Source organism: Nestor notabilis, unplaced genomic scaffold (assembly GCF_000696875.1).
Source record: "Nestor notabilis isolate BGI_N333 unplaced genomic scaffold, ASM69687v1 scaffold11438, whole genome shotgun sequence".
Classification (NCBI taxonomy): Eukaryota; Metazoa; Chordata; class Aves; order Psittaciformes; family Psittacidae; genus Nestor; species Nestor notabilis.
In genome coordinates, this window is record NW_009940594.1 from 174 (window position 1) to 22,720 (window position 22,547).

The 22,547-nt window shown below is 38.0% G+C and overlaps 2 protein-coding genes across 2 annotated transcripts; one reads left to right on the plus strand and one right to left on the minus strand.

Annotated features, from left to right (window-relative positions):
• Positions 1 to 1,608: 1,608 nt before the first annotated feature.
• LOC104399874 (serine/threonine-protein kinase MAK-like) lies at positions 1,609 to 15,533 on the plus strand (the record flags this gene model as incomplete). Its single annotated transcript, XM_010020433.1, has 8 exons — positions 1,609 to 1,776; positions 3,527 to 3,847; positions 4,859 to 5,049; positions 5,576 to 5,706; positions 7,390 to 7,521; positions 9,450 to 9,524; positions 12,348 to 12,476; positions 15,382 to 15,533. Coding segments are annotated over 8 exons (1,299 nt in total), but the record flags the coding sequence as incomplete, so codon positions are not given.
• Positions 15,534 to 20,042: 4,509 nt separating this feature from the next.
• Positions 20,043 to 22,368, minus strand: LOC104399354 (transmembrane protein 14C-like; the record flags this gene model as incomplete). The annotated part of the gene is made up of 3 exons (XM_010020435.1): positions 20,043 to 20,100; positions 20,313 to 20,397; positions 22,267 to 22,368. Coding segments are annotated over 3 exons (245 nt in total), but the record flags the coding sequence as incomplete, so codon positions are not given.
• Positions 22,369 to 22,547: the final 179 nt, after the last annotated feature.

Below are 22,547 nucleotides of genomic sequence, written 5' to 3' on the forward strand. Positions count from 1 at the left end.
GAGATAACTGCCTGAACACAATGTTTCTAGGTCTGGAAAATGTGTGAGTGGGAGAGAAAAACATCAATTTCATTAGTGTTCTACTGATATAAAATATAGCATAATTCTTGTCCAGTAAAGGATCTGTTATCAATAAAGATGTGAGGAACAGAAATAGATTAAGCTACCTAGGAACATGCAAATCTTGAAGTGGTGCAAAAATGTCCAAGAGAAGTTACTGAGAAATAGGTTCAAACTCGTTACAGGTCAGAGAGTAAAAGATCAGAGGTGGAGAGTTATAGTTGATATGCTGGGGAAGTGAAAACTGCTATGATGTGTAAAACTGTGCTTGTTATGACGATTGTGTATCAGAAATAGTGTGTAATATGAACGATATTTTAAGGCTCAAGTTTTCAAACACAGATGGTAAGTTTCTTAAGCAGCTCAGAAGTCTCGGATAGCAAGAAGAATATTTTGATGGATATTAAGAATATCTGAGAGAGCAACATAAGCACTTCTGGAACATTTGCAATGTATAGCATAAACAAGTTCTGGAAGTGCAGGCTATGGGATCAGGAAGCTTCAGTTAGTTCCATTATGCCCCTGTCATCTGCTGGGCAGACTTGGAAATTTTATCTCCTTACAACAATGCTAAGGCATCCCCTCTTCAGGGAGATTGCTGTATGAGAAGAGTACTTAAATATTATATTATTGGAACGAGCACAGCAAATTATGCATTTGTTAAAAATTGTTGAATTGTTACAAATTTGTTACGTTGTTCTGCATTCTGAAAAACATAACCAGTTATTTTAATAGTCTGGTTTTGCAGATAGTTTGACAAATATGTTTTTTTTTCAAACATACATTTTAATTTATTCCATTTTCCTGCAATAAGGAATTACAAGGATTATGCCCACAAGCTATCTTCATTCCAATTTGCCTTCCTTTAAGTCTGTAATACCATGCTAATGACATCTGTGAGTTTGATATTTTAACTTTTTTTTTTTTTAAATAGTGACATGCAACTGGTTTGCTTTATTTATAAATAAAGCAATAAGTTGTACCATTCAAGTACTGACAGTGATGGTGCACTTGTACTATGCCAGTTTAACAAAAAAGCTGTTGACAGTCTGAAAAGGAAAGATGAATTAAATGCATTTTCATTAGTTGAAGGTTGGCAGTGGCACTTTCAATAATTCCAAATTTTTTTTTAATTGAAATGTAGTTTTCATTTTTGCACTTGATCTGTTTTCATCCTGTCCCTGCACTTCACTAGTTCAACATGCAACTGTTGCTACTTTGTTCTAAATTGTTCCTTTATCACTATCTCTGGCAGACAGAATGTCATCAGATCCAATAAGGAAGGGAGAAATATAATGTATAAAAAGGCTGGTTTAGAGAGAAGAAATAAATAGTCCTTCTTGGTATCCACGGATAACAGCACACTGGTGTAATAATAGTAGATACGAAATAATTGGAAAATAAGAAGGCCTGTTTTCCTCTATATAGGAAGGAGCTGTGCAGAGCAAGTGTGACTCACGCTGCATAAAATTAAATTTGATCTAATAACTCAAACATATATAGTCTTTGTTCTTTTTTTGGTGCTGATTTTTATTTCCTTTGCAACAGAGTGACTGGCCGGAAGGATACCACCTTGCTTCTGCCATGAATTTCCGTTTCCCGCAATGCGTCCCTATAAGCCTAAAAACTCTCATCCCAAATGCAAGCAATGAAGCAATACAGCTTATGAGTGATATGCTGAACTGGAATCCAAAGAAGAGACCTACAGCAAGTCAGGTCTGAGCATTTGGATGATTAAGTATAAGACTGAATTTTCTTGCATTGTTAAAAAAATGGTAGATACAGAAAGTGATTCATTGTTGTAATACTGATGACCAGAGAAATGCTTCCTCATTTTGACCACTTTGGTGAGAATGAGACTGGTAGTGAGAGAGGAAGTTCTAAACCTTACTCAGCAGACAGCATAAACTCTTTAGCTATTCCTGCTATGTTGTCTTCTGTATTGGCGTATTCTAGAACATTCTCTGTATGGGATAGAGAAAAATCTGAGCTGCAAGTTTCCTCAATTGCAACTATACGTGACTTCTGCTGCCTGTTTTTACCTTCCCCATCTGTACAAAGGGGGATATGTAAATAAAACTTTACTTTTGTGAAGCTGCAGATGGAATGCAGAATGGAAGAACTAAGAATTCTTTTTGCTCGGAAATGGGATGTAAACAGTACTAAGTGCTAAGAACTTTGTGAAGAACATACCAGTAGGTCACAAAGGTTGCCAGTTTTCTCCAAGTTAATTTTTAAAGAACAAATTTCAAGTACCAAACATGGTTACATATTCTGGATTTATTTATTTATTTATTTATTTTCTCCAGTATTCATACCTACTGCAATGTGTTTAGAAGGTATAAAAGGAGAATACAATAGGGAAAAGAAAAGGACACATTGCAAGTTATCCTAGGTCGATGTAATGTGATTCAGAAGTGGTTAAGCAGATGGTACCAAGTAAAGCAACCCTTTCTCTCCACTTTATAAAGCATATCTATTGTTACAATCACTGAGATCGAACTGTAGTCCAGTGCTATTTATCTCTACACAGAATACTGTATTGTGCTTTATGAAAGTAAACAACCAGCTTTTGCCCAAGTGAGTTATCAAGGAAGCAGCTGCAGCAGTTGTGTAATCCACAGCCAAAAGGAGAGTTTAATGCATATACATTGAAATGTGTACAAAGGCAGCAATTCTCAAGTGCAGCTGAGGCAAAACATCTCTTTGAGAACTAACAAAGAGTAGGCTTCTACCCAGAAGGAGTAGCAGAGTGCGTTGTTTTGACATAGGAGGAGCTGTGTCTCTAAGATATGTCCATGCTGTTTGTCGAGCAGTGGACCTTAAAAGGTCAGAGAAAAACAATGAAATACACATCTGCCTGAAGACAGACTCTGTAGTTTCCTAATAAACACCACGAAAGCACAGCAAACACAGTGACTGTATCTCAAAGCAAAACAAAACCAAGGAGAGCTGGTAATAAGAAAATGAAGGAGCAACTTTAATTGTAAAACTCATATATTAATATTAAATGGCAGTCATCACACTTCTGGGGTTTTGGTGGTTTGTTTGTTTGTTTTTAATCTGTTCATCAAGTTGCCAAAACATACTTAGCAGTGGAAACATGTAATAAAGCATGTCGTAAAGGTAGTGGAGACTCCCTGTGCTAAGATTGAAATTTGTTACTGCATGAATATAGGATGGTATGGAATGTAAAATGCACTATGAAACACAGATTCCACAAAACCTAGAAGTAAAGGAGGGGAAGAAAGGACATGACTGCTGTTAACATGTTACAACTGGACCTGTCTTTCTAAATTATATGATGGGAAGAGTTTAAAATACAGAATTACCAATTCATACTTTTTACACATGTTCTCACTATGCACCTGTCTTGCATCTCTGCCTTAGGGCTTGCTCAAATGCTTCAGGAACCTGCTTAAAGTAAACTTTTTGAAGTAAAATTAATATGTTCTATCTTCTCCAGGCTTTGAAGTACCCTTACTTTCAAGTTGGACAAGTTTTAGGACCTCCTCCACAGTATCTGGAGAAGCAGACTCCTATTAAAGCAGTTCAGCCAACAGAGCCAAAGCCAATTTTACCTAAACTGGAACCTATATCCAAGCCAGAACCTCTGTCTTCACTGGATGTACCTGACAAAACACAGCCGCAGCCCCTGTCAAAGGTTAACCACCAGCCTCTCCAGCAAATTCAGTTGCCTCAGAACACTGCTAACCAGCAAGTACCAAAACAGCAGCAGCCACAGGCACAACCATTTTTACCAACTATCAATAAAAACTCATTGCCAGTAAGTTGTCTTCAATAAAAACTTCGGTGGTTTTATTAAAGGTTCTTACTGTATTCAGCCAGGCAATCCCTTGAAAATGGTCAGATTTTTTATTAGAGGAAATATAGACAGGTAGTTAGGGACTCATAAAGGATACAACTGGCCACTTACTGAAATTTCACAGCAAATAAGAATAGATTGCTTGTAACAACAATGTATGTTCATTTATAATAGCCTTTACTGTTATGCTTATGCAGTAATGTAGTTACAACAGCTATCATTTATTGACTTCTGAGAAACAGTTCACGAAAACATTGTTAGTGTACAACAGAGAAGTGGAAAGGGAGAACTTTGCTTGCCTCAAGCAGTAAAACACCTGAGATTTCATCCAATTCCTAAGCTTGTAAGAATTTATCAAGGAAGATTTTTAGCAAGATGAATATTAAACTTTGTAGTCTTCATTTTGCTTTCCACTTGCTGAACTAAAATGTGAAGTATGTTAAGAGTAATAGGTATTCAGAAAATACAGGAAAGCAAACTACAGTCAACTGAAAGGACAGTTTTAAAATCTAGTAATTTATTTGGAAAATGGTGTTAAGGAAAGGCCTGGTAACTTTCTTTGCTGTGTTTACTTTGGGGCCACAGCAGCTGGCATGCCTAAACCCTGATTGCTGTGAATGTTCTGCACCAGTGTGCTCTCCTTCTTGGCAGTTCATCTATACCACTATTTGAGAGCATGAGTTCAGCACGACACAAGGAGTAGAGGCTGAGCACTGAACTGGGTCTGCAAGTAGAACATTAACTTTAGTGTTTCAGGTAGATTTGAGAAGGATGACAGTCTAAAGGAGCAAAATACCTGCAGGCATTATTGTTATGTTTTCTGCTTAAAATCATTCTGAGACTATGACCAAAATGGGCACAACATAATGGAAAAAAAATCCCTCAAAGTTTGTAAGTGTAGTCAGGAAGTGAACTAGATGTAAAATATAAAATTATAGAATTGAATTGAAGCTTTTTTCCTATTTAAAATAGAAACAAGCAAGTAGCGGCCCTCAGAATGGTGCAGTAGGTCCTAAAAGCTGCAGAAGACGATGGGGTCAGACTTTGGTAAAGGCTGTGGATAGCTGGGACGACTTGGATGACACAGAATTTGGAATGTCATGTTCAAAGAAACCTAGCATTGCACTGTTAAAAGAAAAGAAAAACAAGGAAAGTCTTTTTAGGTAAGTCCTGTAAGTATAAAATCACATTTTTTAGTAAACAATATCCAGTAGATTTATAGATTGATTAAGACAAATCTGCTAAAATATAAGTCACCAAACTTCTGCAAGAATGGCAAAGAGCTGGATAAGCAGGCTAGCTTTGGGCGTGGTGTTGATATAGCACCAGGAGTATCCAGGGACTGCATGGTTTAGGTGTTTGTCATGGTATTAATAAACTGTGTGTTTTACTAAAATCAGATATACTAACTTCATTTCCTTTGTCAGTTAAGTGTGGTGCTCAGCTCTGCCACAGTTATCCACATTTACTTTAATTCCATAGTGTTGGTTACACTTTTTTCTTTAAAGTCCTATGTCAAACTCCCATGAGGTATGAGATTTGGCTGTTACTTTGTGGAAATAAATTTTACTGGTGAAAGCAGGATAAGAGAAGACCACTGTAATCTTCAGGCTAGGGTCACCTTGTGGTATTCTGAGCTGGAGTTGTTGGTCACATCTTGTTTTTTCTTTGAACATCTTGATTTTTCAGTGTGCCAGAACCAAAAGCTTCATTCAGTATCCAGCCAGGAGGGGAAAATAAGGTTCTGATGGCAAATGATTCTGGAAGGTTAAATACATCAGCAAAACAGTACTATTTAAGACAATCAAGATATCTACCTGGTAAGGGTAAAAGTCAATACATATGGAAAGTACAACCTATGAACAATCTACATACATTTAAACTTTACATTTAAACTTTAGATTTCACACTGGATAATTTTGTTGTTCATAACCAGGCTAAATTTTCAAGTTGTGGTCTAAATGCCTTTCCTAGAATATCTTTCATCATAATTACTGCAGAAGTTCCTGGCTATGTAAACGTGGAAGGGAGCTCAATGCTGCTTCTGCACCATAAGAGCTCACAGGCCTTATTATGCCTAGTAACGTATAAACGCTTCAGTAATATGAATCCAGTGTCTCTTGGATTCCTAGGAATATATCCTAATATATTATAAATGTATCTGAGGACTAAAGAAACTACATATATATATATATAGAGAGAGCATAGTTATCAGTTTTTAAATGTCAGGAGGTTTGGGGTTTTTTTGAATTTAAAGTTCTGGTAAGCACAGTTACCCTTGTGGTAGGAAGTGTTTAGAAATACCAGCTGCTCACATTGGCAGAAATTCACATACTCGTTTCCCTTCCCAAGGTAGTCATCTTCCTTAAAAATTAATAGATAGCTTAGTCTAAATCTGGGTGACTTTATCAGGAAATAACATGAAATGATGAAATTGCTAGGAATAAGAATGGGAAGGAAGAAAAAGAAAATTGAATGTTTCCTTCAGTTAATATTCTGAATGTATTCTATAATCAAATTATTTCTTTGGTGTTCCATTTAGTATATTTTCTTTATTGATGGTTTGCATAATTACAGTAAGCGTACCATGACATCTACTGTAATCCACACATGAGAATTTAGGTGGCTCACAGAGGAGTCAGGCAAGTTGTTTTGTTACAATGTATTACTAATTTCTCAGGAATTCATTAGGACAGTGATGACCTCTGAATAGGAAATCACTTCTTGAGTATTAAATAGGATGCCCTGAGATTAATCAGTTTAAGTCAAAACAAAAAAAATGAGGGGAAAAGGGGGAGGAGCTTCCCTATCTAAAGGTAACACAAATGGAAAGTTTCTCTGTATTTATCTTTTTTTTAGGCATCCTTCAAATGTCTCTCTGGTTTTAGTAGAGCTTTCAGTGAGAAAAGCATAGATGTAAAAAATAATTTCAGCGCTTAAGAGAATAATAGCTCCGAGGATCATATTTGTTATTTATCCATATTACTTTAGTTCTGTTACCACTAGATCTGGGAGCTGCTTTCATGCTGTGTAATCCTATTAACTCTTATAATGCTCATAACATGCTGAAGTAACAAGAACCTCTTTGCTCTACTCTAGCTTATTCCTTGAAGAAATAGCTTATTTTCAGCCTTGAGAACCCTAGTTTTTGATAGATATTTTTAATTTGTATTAATTGTTTGAGAGTCAAAAATATCAATAATGAGACTACGGTTTTATAGAAATTAAGTAACTGTGCTAAAAAGACTTTTAAAAATCATCTTGAAAGCCTGAAGGGAATTGTTCTTAATAGTGTTCTTAACAGTGTGTCTAGTTTTCATGATTTGGCTGGAAAAATTTAGCCTAATCAATGGACATTGTTGTTTAAATTGATGGTGTTTACATTATACCGCAAATAATTCAGTGTTGTTTTACTGTTGTAGAAATGTCCATTTTTCATTGGTTGAATTATGTTTCAGAATTGATATTTATAACATTTTCTACTTTTTTATTTCCCCCCTAAGGTGTAAACCCTAAGAGTGTCTCCTTAGCAGCAGTCAGTAAAGAAGGATTACACGGAACCTGGAACAACCAGTTGTACTCTAAACCACCAGCACATGCTGGAGGAGGAATGACTTTCAACAGAAATACTACAGGTAAAAGTGTAATTAAAAGTGGTTGCATTTTATCTCATAATACTTTAATTAATTAAGACCATCTGGTTTAACATCTGTTGTCAGGCTTAGCTTCTAGGCTGATACTTTTTTGTCTTGTTTTAACAACAGACTCTTAAAATAATAACTTCTTTAAATGTAAACTAAGTATTTTGCTTTCAGAGCATAAAGGAAATATAGACCAGCCCCTGTTATAAAGTTGTGTCATGATAAATTTTGTCCATAATCCTTGCAGACCATTATTTTACTGTGTTAATTTAAGTAAATAGTTTGACCTCATTACTGCCTGGTCAGTGTGCTTATGGAACACTATCAAACAGCAATCTCACATATGAAAACAAGATGGTGAGTGGTGTGCTTATGTAATGAAAGTACTGCCTAATATTCTAAACATGTCTTTTAACAATGTACTAGCCTTGACCTAAATACTATGCTGCATGAGAAGTCCCCTTATTTTCAGCAAGGAACTTGCAATAAGGTGCTTTTTGGTGAAGAATTTTGTGAAGAATACTATTACCAGCATTTTATAGAATACGACTAGTTAAAAGGGTTATCTAGGATTTAACTGAGGAAAGCATCAGACTCAAAACTAAAGTTTATCTTCTGACCAGTAAGGCCGGTACTTTAAGTACACACTCACATCTCCGTGTTATGGGAGGTTACCTTATTAACAACTTTGCAGCATTGTCCAGCTAGCATGAGTCACTCCCAAATACTTTAATGCCAATAAATCACCTAGCCTTACATGCTTGTACAGAAAGATCTTCAGGTTTGTTTACATACAGATGCTGCACCCCTTTTTAATAGAAGTTTAGTAGCCATTCTGCAGTGTCAGCAAACCTGATTTTCCCTTTGAAAGTCAGGTGAGCTGTAAGTTGTTCATCTGAAATTATGTGAAAGATTTTAGGAAGTGGAAAAATAACAGTACCTATCAGAATTTTGATGCAATAGAAGAGACTTTTTTTTTTTGTAAGTAATCATCATATCTACCTTTTTGTTTTCCAAAATATAGTATCTGGGTGCCTCAAAATGAATGAATTAATATATTCATAAAATAGTCATACAAAGGAATAAGGCATAAAAAGGTCCAAGAGCTGTTTCCAAAAGTATGCATCAATAAGCTAGACATCTACCTACCGAATTGTACTGAAAATAGAATTAAGGTGCATGCTAATGGTAGAATTCCTGCTTTTGTCTTATTGGTTTACTTTGTATATGTATCAAAAGTTTGAAGAAAAAAAAACCCCTAAAACTGATTATTTAGTATGTTTGAAAATACTTGGTATTATTTCCATTGGTATCTTAATTTGCATGTGATGTTTCATGTGCTGGGGATGCAACAGTATTTAAGACACACATGAAAGCAGGATAGCTGGAGCACCAATCACGGAAATACAGCACATGTAAATTACATTTGTTTTCTTCTTTCATATTGACAGAACTGAAAGCTGACACTGTGCTGGTTACTGTTTAAATAATTATGTTTAGTTTATTTAAGTCCTTTTTTTTTTATCTCATCCACAACATTGCCCTAAGGTGAAATAAGATAAAAACAAATAGTTACAAAATTTTTATAAAGAATTGTGAGGTTATGATCAGCCACTGTGGCGATACACCTGAGTGGTTAAACTTGTTATTTACGTATCTGTGTGACTGCAGTGTGATTGCATTGTTGGTAAAAAACATTTTTATTTTATTATTACAAAAGGATCTTGTTAAATAACTTGTTAAAGTAACATTTCCTGCTTGAAAAGAAAGATAGGAATGAGACATAGTTACAAAGATGTCAGATATTTATTCTTTCTTGCTTTATTTTCCCTCATTTCTTTTATATCACCTAACCAGGCTCTTCATACACTTTTTCTAAAGTTCTGTCTTTCCATCTTTCTCTTCATTTTCCCTGTCTACAGATGAGAACTTAATTATACCTATTGAAAAGCTATCATGCAAAGAAAGTTTGAATGAAAAATTAGAGGATCTGAAAGGTAATTATAGCAATAATAGCCTGGTTCTTTTGCACATTTCTTATTTATATTTTACCTTTCCTTGTAAAAATTGCATATATAATGCAGATTCCTGACGATCATATACTTTATTTTCAGTTGTAATCTGTTTTGTCAAACCTTGCTCTCTTCATTGTGATTTCTGGATTCGTGGCACTGACTGTGCTTTAAAAGACAGAGAATATTCTATTACCCTGATTATAATCCACAGCATATCACTGCACTGTTGATGGATAAGGGTGAAGAAGTGATCCTAAAGGAGCAGCATATGCATCTGTCTTGAAAGACTGCTTGTTCATAACATCACCTGGAACTTGCACCATTGACAGCATTCTGATTCTGTTACATTGATTTGACAGAGTATTTGACAGATTTTGGTGGAGTTACATCAGCGTAGGAGGGTGGAAACTCAGGTTTCTGCGGAGCCTGTTGTTTAATATTGTTTATTGTCTGAACGCACTGCTGCAAGCATTGTAAGGCTGCTGGAATGTTTCACATTTCCCCAAGGTTCTGGCCCTTCTGGTGTGTATTGCCTGTGGGATGGGTTTCATTGCAGCTATTCACATGGTTTTTTACACTCTCTACCCAGCTCAAATGATTCAATAACTTTATCATTATGAATTATCATAAATTCTTCATGAGTTCTTTAATTCTTGATGAATTATTCACCAATTCTTCATTATGAAGAATCAAGTATGTGTTGTTTGAGGTAGGGCATACAGCCTGGGCCACGCATTTGCTATCTTGGCCATGAGTGTTTGTCTGTACACCTGCTGCCTAACCTCCTGGATGCCTGATGGATGAACACTTCTCTAGCAAGAATCCGTTTCTTTTGTACAGGACTGTTCAGAGGTAAGAACTGTGTTTTTCAATAAGATTTTTTCGATTTATCTGTAGTTATTCTGTTATTTTGTAATGTGCTTTTTTTTTTTTTCTTCCCATGTTCTCGTGAACAGAAGATCACCCCTGCAGACCTTTCTGATTCACCCAGACTGCTTCTCCTGGCTGCACATTTCCATTTCCTGCGGAAGGGTTCATAAAGGACACTGGACATTGAAAGGTAAGGAGAACCAAATAATGGTTGAGCAATTTTTGACAGGATAGGCAGCTTTGCTGAGCGGTAGATAAGAAGCAGACAGAAGTAGTCTTTCTGAGGTTATATAAATTAAGGCCTGTCATATTCTTATTTTCAGACCTCAGAATTTTAAGGAATGCTACTGAGCTGTCAGAGCTGTGAACCACTCCCAGTGAAATAATTAGGAACTGAGGGAATAACATTCTCTTATGTGTGTGTACGTGCACAGGCAGGTGAACAAACCACTAAAGCTGTGATGTTTTGTTTTTCAGGCAAATTCACGAAAAGAAAGAACAACTTAAAGACTACAAGAAAGTTAATTTTTTTAGAATACTTTTATTAAAGTTGTATTTTTCACCAAGGCTTTTGTGTCATTCTTTATTATGCTGGAGACTGGCATCAACTGAACACAGACAGGGAGCCCACATGGACACCCAACTATTTGTGGAACTGATAAAAGTGACGGTTTGGAGAGGCTGATGAAACTGAGTTAACTTAATGGGTTTTGTTAGTGCTCTTGAACAGGGAGATATGCAATGACACAACACAGCTGTAATTAGCTGAGGGATACCTTTTTGGGTTTGTAGTTGACCAGTTTTGCAGTTTATAGATCCACTGCTCTAAGCTCTGAAATTATCACAGAAGACTGAGAGTGTTTGTGTGAAAAGAAATATTTTGGGATTGCACTGAGGACAGACATTGAGGAGACAGAAAAACTGTTAAATCAGATACAGTTTTACTGCAATTACCACTGAAACCATGCTGAATACTAGTATGATAAAAATGCTCACACTTGATAAAGGTCAAATTAAATCTATGGTGTATGGCCTTGTACTTCACAGATTTAACGCTACTCAGTACAGAACCACACCACTAGAGAAAAGCATTTCTCTCTGGACATTTTGCCAGCACAGTATTAACACTGTCCCAGGTGATGAAGATAAGAAATTTTCTTGGAGGAGGGAGTCTAAATATTGTAACAGATACCTCTGCCACTGGACAACAACTTCAGTACTGATTTTGTGTGTAAATGCACAATGTTTCTCAGCTTCCAAATAAGGATGGTTATGTCAACCATCCCAAGGTAGCACTGCTTTAAAGAAAGAGCTAGACCAAAACTCGGCAATTAAAATCGGGGTTAAAGGAGGATGGTAATTGGGTCTAAATTTTATAGCAGGTTTTCAGCTGTGGAACTGGCAAAGGCACTTCCAAGTAGTGCACCTCTTCCTACAAGAGAATTTTGGTTCCATTATTTTAGATAGATTTAGGCCTTTAGAACATGTTGAGCACAAGAGTGCTGTTGAGCGCTAGCTTTCAAATACTGAAGTGTTTAAAGCAGCTTCCAGTAAAGCAAGTAACTATAAGCAAAAGGTAAGATCCTACCTTTCTCTAAAACTCAGTGGAAACCTTTCTACATGGTTTAAGTTTAATGAAAATACTAATGAAATGTTCATTGTGCTCTGTTGTCTTTATTCCTCCTGAACTGCAGATCAGATGTACTGGATCTGCAGCGTAGCAAGTCTGTTAAGTGCTGTAAAAGGTCTAACTAATACACAAAGCAAAGAGTTAACATACACTTTTTCTTCAACAGACAAGTACTAGGGAGTTTTTAAATAACATTCATACTTGGAAATCTCGTGGTTCTGCAGTTATATTTTGAAGTGACTTTAAAAAGTAGGCAAGGTTTTCTGAACACAACTGAAAATACTAAACCTCTGTAATGTCAACAGGAAATCCTGGCTTTGTAAGTGGTGCTGCTTACAACCCATCAGGAGTATGTAACTCTTCCTTTCATAAAAAAGAAGTTGGATCAGCAGGACAACGGATACAGCTAGCTCCTCTTGGTGCACCTGTATCAGGTAAGAAACATCCTTCTACCACATGCCTGAGACAAAGAGAAATGTTCATTTCCCAGGCTCCCTAAATATATTCCTATAAATTTAGATTTATTACCCTTAGCAAGGTTTTCCTCAAGTTTTGTAAATAAAATTCTTGGGCATAAATTGTTCTTAAGAAAATTGAATGTAGATGTCTAGAGGCAGTCCTGATAGCTAAAGAAATTGTTACTATTGTTAGGTAAAGGAAAGAATAAAAGTGCAATTGAACGATGCTGATCCATGCTTACAGTGGCCTCAACAGTTTCAAAAAAGTCAAAGAAAGACCTTCATCAACTGACTTAGGAAATTCACAAATAACATTACAGTTATGATATAAGCATTAAATTCACATTATTTTCTCACTTACTGGCTTTGCCAACTTGGCCTGTGGTTTCTGCAGTGGTCACATAGGCAGTTTTTCACTGTCTTCATCTCACTGTGTTGGCTGTGTAAGCCTATGGATCCCGAGATGACACTTCTCTTGTACCCATGAGGTACATTATACAAGGGAAAAGCCAAACGAGAATGCAAATGATGAGTTCTTAATAGTTATGATACAGTAATGATGGAACTGTATGTTAATGTACATTAAAAGACTGTTTCATCAGTTAAAAACAATGTGAAATCCATTATGAATGTAACTGTTACCTTGGATCCTCTATGATATGGATGACATTCTGAGCACCTTCCTTGCTGGCATGTTTCCAGTTCAGAGATGGACAGAAGTGCTCAGGATGCAGGAGAAACTGGTTTGTGAATGAAGATTTAGAACTGTTGTCCAAACCCAGCAGCACGCTTTGCTAGTTAACTTCAGAGGAAATAGCAAGGACCTAAACTAATCAGAACTGTTCAACTAAAGGGCCTGTGGCAGACCAATCAGATATGGTCCTGCCTAATGTTGTCTTTTTGCTGATGTGCTCTTACTAGTTACCTGTTCCCCTTAAGTGCTTGCAAGTAACCTCTGGAAAGGAGAGAGGGAGGGAAGGAAGGAAGGAAGGAGATGGCATACGTATATCAAATATGCTTAGATGTATGCATATTCTGAGTCGATCAGAAGCCCACCAGGGAAGGCTGGAGCTGCATTTCATTATCTTATCAACTCACAGCTGAAACACAACAGCGAGAGTTTTGATTTGTCACAGTGTGTGGATCAGTAAGTTCACAGGAGGACAAAATCTGCAACTATCTCTAGACTGCTGTGAATTGTGAGAACGAAAAGGAATTACATATGGTGATCCAAAGGGAAATAAATTCACTGTTAATCTGTAATTAGAAATTGAAAATGTGTAGTAAAAGTCAGAAAGGCTGGCAGATGGAGGTCAATTAAGGGACTCTTCCATGTCCTGGAGAAGAACAAGAATCCTATTGCTTAGCCCCCTCATATTTAGCTTAAACTCTGCATACTTGCATGGGAAGAGAGATAAGGATGAAGCAAATGGCAGGTTTTATCTTGTATCTGTCAATATTTGAGCATTAACATTTTTGGTGACCCTTTGCTTTGTATTATGCAAACTGAAATAAGTTATGCTCTCAATTGTTTTTATTCTGTTTGTGTCATTTATTAAGTTTTTAATGCCACAATTTAAATAATTTAATGTAGCATAAAAGATCAGTTTCTCTGAAGAAAATGCTAAGACCCAAGAAAAATGACCTTTATTGCCAAGAGAGGGTAGGCTGGAATCATACTTGTTGATGAAAGATAGGGAATGCCAGCCTACAATAAAAAGGAACAGTATTCATTTTCAAAGAGGTAGAGACCTGACCCCCAATTTCAGTTCCCTGAGATTCCTCCTTTTTATATATCTTGATCCTCACCTGGTTCCTTAATGAGTTCAAGCCACTGTTGAAAAATAACACAAAAAAATAGGTGGTTTTCCATAAGAAACAGAACGATACATAGGCGGGGTGAGGGGTGGGGGAATCTATAATATGTTAAATTTAAAAATAAAAATAGTAATATCTAATAGAAGACTAAAATATGAAAGTAGAAATGGAAAGGGCAGGATATACTTTGGGAATACTAAGGAAACAATAGTAAGGTATAGTAAGAGTCTGGATAAGAGAGGTCCCAAATGACTGACTTTAAAGGATTGGAAAAATGGCAGAATTGGTGATGAACACGAGGAAACCTATGAGCTGTCCACCCCTGCAGCCAGACAGGTACTTTAATCACATGAAGCTTGGGGTACTGTTATCTATCTGAAATGCAGAAACAGGAAATCTGAGTAGGAAGGCTGGGAACACAGCAGTGCACATCTCAGTGCCTGAGAGTAGGTGGATGCCAATATTAAGAGAATATTAAAGGATTAAAAAACCCCAACAAACTATAGACTTGGACAGATCCTACAAAATCAACAGAGAAACAGGAAATGGAGATGAAGAGCACTCACCACGAGGTACACCAGGAGTTCTCAGCTAAGCAGGAGGGGAATAAACGGCATAAAATCTCAAAAGGAACAAGAGGATCTCCAGCAGCTGTACCTCAGTCTAGGCTGCTTGGGTCTTAATAATTTTATCGAAGTTATAATTACATGCTTTCTTAAATATTTGAGATAGAGGAAAGAACACTTCCATTCTGTAGCGGTTTTGTAATAGGAGATACAGACTTGTAGACATACACATCAGGTTTTCCACTGAATTTCAGTCTCAATGTTTTCTCAAGGGATTGCTGCAAAACAAGTATCCAGTAGATGAGAATTACTAGTAAGATACACAAACTATAGAAAACATTAACATCATCTATAAACAAGCATAGACAGCATGTCAGAGAACAAAGCATCCTGCTGCATTAGCATCCTTGAGTACAAATTGTCTTCAAGCTCTTTTATTTGCTAAAGAGTAAAATACCTCTTAGTCATAATTAATTCTGAGTTCTTGTTCCTTTCAGATTATTCATGGAAAACCAAAGCTGCTCGTGCTCAGTTACCAGGTCCTACTTTCAATTCAGCAGCCAAAAACTTGAGTATCTTAACTCGCCCACCAATTCAGCCAGTACATGGAAGAACAGACTGGATGGCCAAATATGGAGGAAACAGATAGAAAGTATATATACATCCTGTATAGAGGTTATATCAGCTGTGTTCAGTTCTGCACTGGAAACCTGAAATGCCTATTTGCTCTAACTTGTCCAAAGACTATGCAATAGTAAAGAAGTAAAAAAGACCGTGCGTTCTATTACCTGTATAATACATATAATACCATGTAAATAGTGTCTGTAAAGTAGGATTTATTGAGGTATTGTATGACACATATTGCCAAAACTACAGAGAAGCAGATTTCACTCAACACTTTTCTATAGATGGATCTCGTCATACTCTTAAAACAACTGTTACGGTTGTTCGCCCAATGCAACATCCACTATTGGCATGTGTCTGAAGTACATGAGCAGCTAGAAGCAGGGCTAAAGCAGAGCAGCACCATGCTTTCAGGTATTCAGCTGGTTCCTTACCAAAAAGATCAGAGTGAAAGCACAGATAGGGCTTTGTGAAGAACACCATGCTCTCCTACGAGGACTTCAAAGCTCACCTGTTCTTGAGAGTTACTTAGGATCTGTAATGTGCAAATACTCATAATAACGATAAGAACTTAACTCCTGGTTGTAGGACATACACAGTCCACTAGTAAATACTACACAAAGAAGGTCTAAAAACTTAGCCCTTACATGGCTATGGAATGATATAGCAATACTGCAAAATAGCTAAACAAGTACTGGATGCTAGACTGACCTCGCCAAGCAGTAGTGAAGCCTGAAAATTAGATTCTACTATTACAATTAACTTATTACCACTTTTGGTCAAAGATCTGTGGAGAGTGATATCTGTCCTGTCAAGAGGGTGTCACAGTGACATTTTAAGGAGCCTGAACCACTGCAGTCTGTCAGTTATTTTAAAAGTGACTTAGCCAAAAAGGCATGAATTCTCAGTAAGCTCCTGTTCCTACATGTCTTTACTGGGTAATCAAACTAAACAAAACAAGTTGAATAAGCTACATGAGGGAGGATATTGGGCTGTTCTTCAAAAATGCTAATTTCTGGTTTAGCTCTTAGAGGCTAACTTAGGTACCTGAAAGCACACAAAAACGTTAATAATGCAATACCTCACTGTTTATATGCTTATTCAGTACTTTCTCTGGCTTCCATGCTAAGTTTTATAATAATATCCTGCAAAGGACCTTGCAATGTACAATAAATTGTTTTTAGGGCGTAGGGCTAGGCTACTTCTGTTAACAACTGCATTTAGAGTACATGCTTTTGGCCTAGTAGTTATATTAAACCTGCCATTTTAAAGTACAAAATTACTATGTTCTTTAAAGACGTAAAGCTGTTAATGATTGCATTAAGCATTGTAAAAAGTGTATTTGTATGGCTTTTATAACTGCATATAAAAATTTAAATTCCTGTTGTTGACCTAATGTGCTATAATATATGGGTTACACTAACTTCCTGGAAATCAATTTAATTTAAACGAGTTGTATTAAAAAGTAAAATATTTTGTTATGAAAATCGCACCTAAAGAAAATGCCACTTTCAGTACTGGAAGAGCTAGATAAGGATATCTGCTTAGTAATGCACTAGTCAGTTTAATTCAATTTCTATTGGTTTAGGTTTAACTATTTGTCATTCCCTTAGTACTAACAGATGCTCCTGTGCTATTTAAATGCATCTTAAGTTATCTATAAAGTATACCTGTAACTGGCTGTGGCAGAGAAGGACAGCCTCAGACTTGCAACAGGCATAAATGCACTGGTTTTGTAATTAAAAAAAAAACACCCCACCAAAAAAAAAAAACCCAAACAAACAAAAAACAGCCCAAGAGAAATGAATCACTCATCTCTAGTACAAGATGCTGTAATTTGGTTAAAATCACAGTCAGGTCAAGGAATTGACTAATAAGGTGTCCACAGCTCACATGTCTGTAAGTCAGGTAGAGCAGAAAAATAAACGGCTACTATTTATGGTACTAAACATGGGTAGAAGAAACATGCTGTCCTTACCATATGGAACAGCTTTGACATAACTGTAACAGCCTTTACTTGTCTGTAATGAAAGCATGACAAGTGTTCAGAAACTCTTCTCACAAACAGAAAGAAAAATCAGTAGTAAGAGTAGATATGCTTTGTATAGTCATTTTAATGCTGATTCATTGATATATGTTGAACTGTTAGTGCAGAAATACCATCTAATGCTTAAGACGTTTAATGTATATCCTGATAAAGTTCCAAGGGGGTAAAAAATAGGTAAGGCTAAAGCTTTTCTTTCTTCCCCAGTTTACTACAGTTTCTCCTGAACATGGAAAGCAGTAACGAGTTCTAGCAGCTGTTCTGAATTCAAGCTACTGCTTTCCAAAATTCATGAAACAGCATCAAGGCTTAAGAGTATGGCCTAAGCGTTTAAAAGCTTATCAGTCCAATTCCCTGCTTTCTGTTGTCTTTATTCCATTGAAGGAGAATTGCAGCCCAAACGTGAAGTTACCTGATATGAGACCAGCATTATACAATTAGAAAACTGCCAAATTGTGGCTGTTCTCATTTTATTGCAGAAGATGTATTTCTGTTTGCATCTCCTATGGAAGAGAACTGCTTCGAAAGCAATACAAAGAGGCAAATAACTCATACAGTAATTTAAAGAGAAGTGGCTTAAATGTTAACGTCTGGCTTACGAAGCTTTCTGAGCTAGAGAAAAGATACTCGGACATCTGCCCACCAAGGCTGGGTTCATGGCCTGGGATTAGGCACTTAAAAGGATGATTTATAAGCAAAATCATCTGCTGTCCTGCAAAAAGTAAGCACCTGAAGCTGAACTCTGCACGATGATGCATAATGGCTCTAGGAAGGTGTGCAAGTCCCGTCTCCCCTCAAGAAATCTCACTGCCTGTGCTCACGCCAGCTCTGACCCAAGTTGAGTGGCCTGAGACCCTCACCAGAGCTGTGCAAGAGCAAGGGTCTCAGCATGTCCCTTTGAATGTGGAACGCAACCTGCCCGACTTGGCATCCTGGCTTGACCTCAGCCCTGCCTCGCCACTGCCACTTGCCTGGCAAACCACAGGCTGGCAGAGCCTGGCTACCACCACAGGACTAACTCTGCACCTCCTGCTCCAGCAGTACCAGTTCACTGCCCAGCCTGTTCTGCTGCATCAAGAAAGGAAAGAAGGAAACCCACAAGATGTTACCCTCCTGCTAAGGTACTGGTCTGATATCTATAGAACTCTGAGCAACTCCAGAGGCTCACCAACCTAATGCATCAACCCCTCTGCTTCCATTTCTCCCAGTACCAGCACCAATGAAGAATGGCTGAAGAAAGTGAAGCTCAGAACCTGTGCAGAAAGGGATGCAAGTTAAATGAGACCAGAAAAGGGATACGTTACCATCCATGTGCAGCATCCAGGATTATTTCTGTGTGGCAGGTTTATATTTAGAATGATTTCAGGCATTAGGGGAATTGACTGAGGGCAAAGGCTGATCAGCTTCAGTCTTTAAACTTTCATAAGGCACTTTTGAAATCTAAACTAGAGGATTCCTCTCAGAAAGAGGAAAAAAACCCCGAAACGAACCAAAACAAAAAACAAAAACCAAACCAACTTTAATAGAACACTTCTCCGAATGTCTTTTGTTCTCTACGTCTCCCCCCTAGTTCATGGGATTTTTATATTTACAAGTCACTAGATTCAGGGAAGGGAGTAAAGATTATTTACATAATTCATGTTTGCAAATACATCCAGGCACCCTGCAGAAAAGGCACCAAAGTGTATGAATCCAGATGATAAACAATTAAAGAAAAAAATAATAATAATTGTATGGAATGCCGAAGTTTGTAGTAATAATTTGTTGGTTTATTGAGAATAACATTTTAATGCTCATTAAATACAAGAGCTGTGCTTACAGTTCAGCATTATCTAATAAAGCATATTTTTTGATTTATGAATAGTAATTGTAAAAGTGAAACAAATTACGTTCAGCTGGGCACTTTTGCTTACAAGTAATTGCAAGTAACAGGTTTGCATTCATTGCATTGACAGCCTGCTCCATGATTGTGGTTTGTGGGACATGGTTCTAACACACAGTGCTGGAAGAACAAAGCCCCTGACTGACAAACATCATGACTGGATGAACTGGCACAGAAAGGGAGAAGTAACATCATAAGCACATTTATTATGGTAGTTACTAGCTACAAACTGGCACCTCCTTACCCCTTGGTTTTGGGCTATAGATGATTTTAGAATGATGAGTCCAGATAAGTACATTTAAGCTTCAATCCTGCACCTGTCTACGTGCAAGTGCCAAGAGGTCTTTGTCTACAGCAAGCTGCAGGACCAGAGGCTAAACTACTGCTATAATCATATATTCTTGCTTCAAAGTGCAGAAAATGTTAAGACAAATACTATTTTGGAAAACGTTATAACAAGGGCTCTCCTTTAAAAAACACAACTCATGTTAGGATATAAAAAATACAGTGCACAGGTAGCAGTGCCTTTCCCGCTTTTGTGTAGCACATTTAGGCAGTTGCATTTTCAGGCTTCTCAATCACGCATCTTCAAGTGACTTGATGCAGACTTATGGCTTAAGAGGCTTTTCCATGAGCTGCAGTCCAAGCCGTCCAACCATCAGTAAACTGTTGAACAGAATAGTTGTTACAGAAAAAGTAAAGGCGGTGGAGGAAAAGAACAACAAAGAAGAAAACACTGACGTGATTTCATCTAGCAGAACTCCACCAGAAGATTTCATTTTTCACCACACAGCATTTTTAAAACAATATAATCCACAAATAAGTTAAATAAAATGCTTATTCAAAAATACAGGCAAGGACAAAAGAGAGGTGACTACCTGGCACCAGCAACTATCCCAGGCATTGGTTTTCTGGAGTTGTAAAATCTCATTCCCATAACAGCAGACAAGGTCCCAGATGCCACTGTTGGAAAGAAGCCCAGTCAGAACAGAAATACCAGCGCAGTGCTGCAGCGCTTGGACACTCAGCAGCACCAGCCCAACAGGCCTATGTCCACAGGCAGGAATGACCCCCTCCCTCCCTCCTCTCCCTAGGGAAGTGTATGCAAACATTTTACTTATTTGTGTTAAACAGCAGAGCTGTTGCAAGCTTCTCAGCAGCCTCAGTAAGCACGCTCCCGTGCTCAGCAGAGGCTTGTAGATTTCATCAGGGTTGAGGCTACTGTCTACCCTCTGGGCAGATCACTAACACTCCCCCACTTTCTCCTTATTTGCAGAAAAATGATTATTTCCTTGAATACAGACAGGCCCAGAACTGCCAGAAAACTGTGACACTGACAAAGTTCACTATATGGGAGGCAAATACTATTACAGTTCCCTTTTCTCTGTGATATTCTAATCTGGAAGACTAAATGCTACAACTAGAAATAAAACAGCCCCACTTAAAAATAAGAATTAGCAAACAAAAAGCCATCTAAGGGATCAAACTGAAAGAGCAACTAGCATCTTAAACATTACTCCAAATTATTTAATCTCTAAGTCTGGGAAAAAAACCCCATCAATATCCACAGAAAAGTTACAGGATCCTTGTTTCTTTGAAGAAAAGAGGCAGGTGGAGGTGTCGCATACCTTTCTCCAAAGCTTCAGGTTTGTTTGCATCAGACAAGGCAAAAGGTATTCTAAAAACATCCTGTCACTGTTCTTTTTCTGTATTTCTACCTAAAGCTCAGTGGAAGCCACAGCTGCACATCACAGCAGGGCTAAGGAGGAATGGATGAATAAAGAGTTGTGCCAGAATGGAACACAACATGGCTTTCAAGAGGTCCACTTGAAAGCACCACATCAGGATATACAGAAGCTGCTCATCTTTCTGCCGTGACACTGCTGACTAACTCATGCAGGAGATGCACAGCCATTCCCACAGCACGCCAGAGTGGGAGAGACAGTTCACAAATGGAAACTCTAACTCACACTAAGCTGTCTGACATTTCACTCCATTCTGACAAGACAGTTTGGGCCTCTGCTGTATCTACCAGGGGCTGCTTCATAAAGCCTCTCAGCACATTATATGATCCAGTCCTACTGGTTTTAAATAGTCTTCAATCACTCTGATGCTACAGTATCATAACACTAGTAATACTATGACATAGTTACAGAACTAGAAGGAACCTCAAGAGGTCCCCTAGGCTAACCCAGTGCCCAAAGGCAAGATCAATCCCTGACAGATACTGGTTTAAGCAGTTATTAAAGTCCTGCAGTGATGGAAGTCCCCAGGGTCCACCTGACCTCTTCCAGTGCTTCATAATACTTTCCGCTGTCATTTATCCTTCACCTGAAGGGTTAACTGCAAGCCAACCCACCACTTCTGGCAGAATAGATCCTTGCCTCCTTTCTTTTACATACTCCAGACTATTCTTCCACAGTATATGATGCCTTAAAACATGCTCTGCTCTTCTGAGATGCTTGTGCAAACCAGCCACATGAAGCCACATACTGTTTGTCACAGTGCTGTCACTATTGAAAAAACACTTACTCCATGACAACAGGCTAAACATGCTGTTTCACAACTATTTTCGACGTGTTTCCTGTGCCTACATTAGTTTAAAGAGCATCTGATCTGGCAGAGGAGATAGGTACTTTTCACCAACCCTGGCTTCAAGAACAACCTAGGTTTTAGAACCAGGTACCACACTCTCATACAAATACCTCCTGGCTGTGGGTAGAAGGCCCTGCCACCACTTAAAAGATTTGTACAAATATAAGGGCACGTATCAGCTGAAACGTGGTAGGAAGCAGGTTACTATCCCCACTGCTACCAGCCATGCACACTTACCAAGGGAAAGCCACACATTCTTTGGATCTTTGGACTGCTGGTAAGCGCCTAGTCCTGCTAAGCCACCGAAGAGAAGACCAGCAGCTAGAGAAGGGACGCTGCCTTGAATATAGTGAAAGTAAAGCAGTTAGTGGAAGAACATACATACAGCTGGTCTTGGCAGACCTCCACCGAGCACCGCGTCTATGCAACAAGGACTCAGCCCGGCCTGCCGGGGTCACCCCCGCTCGGGGCCGGCACACAGTGCCGGAGCCTCCCGCTGCCCTGGGAGAGGCGGAAGC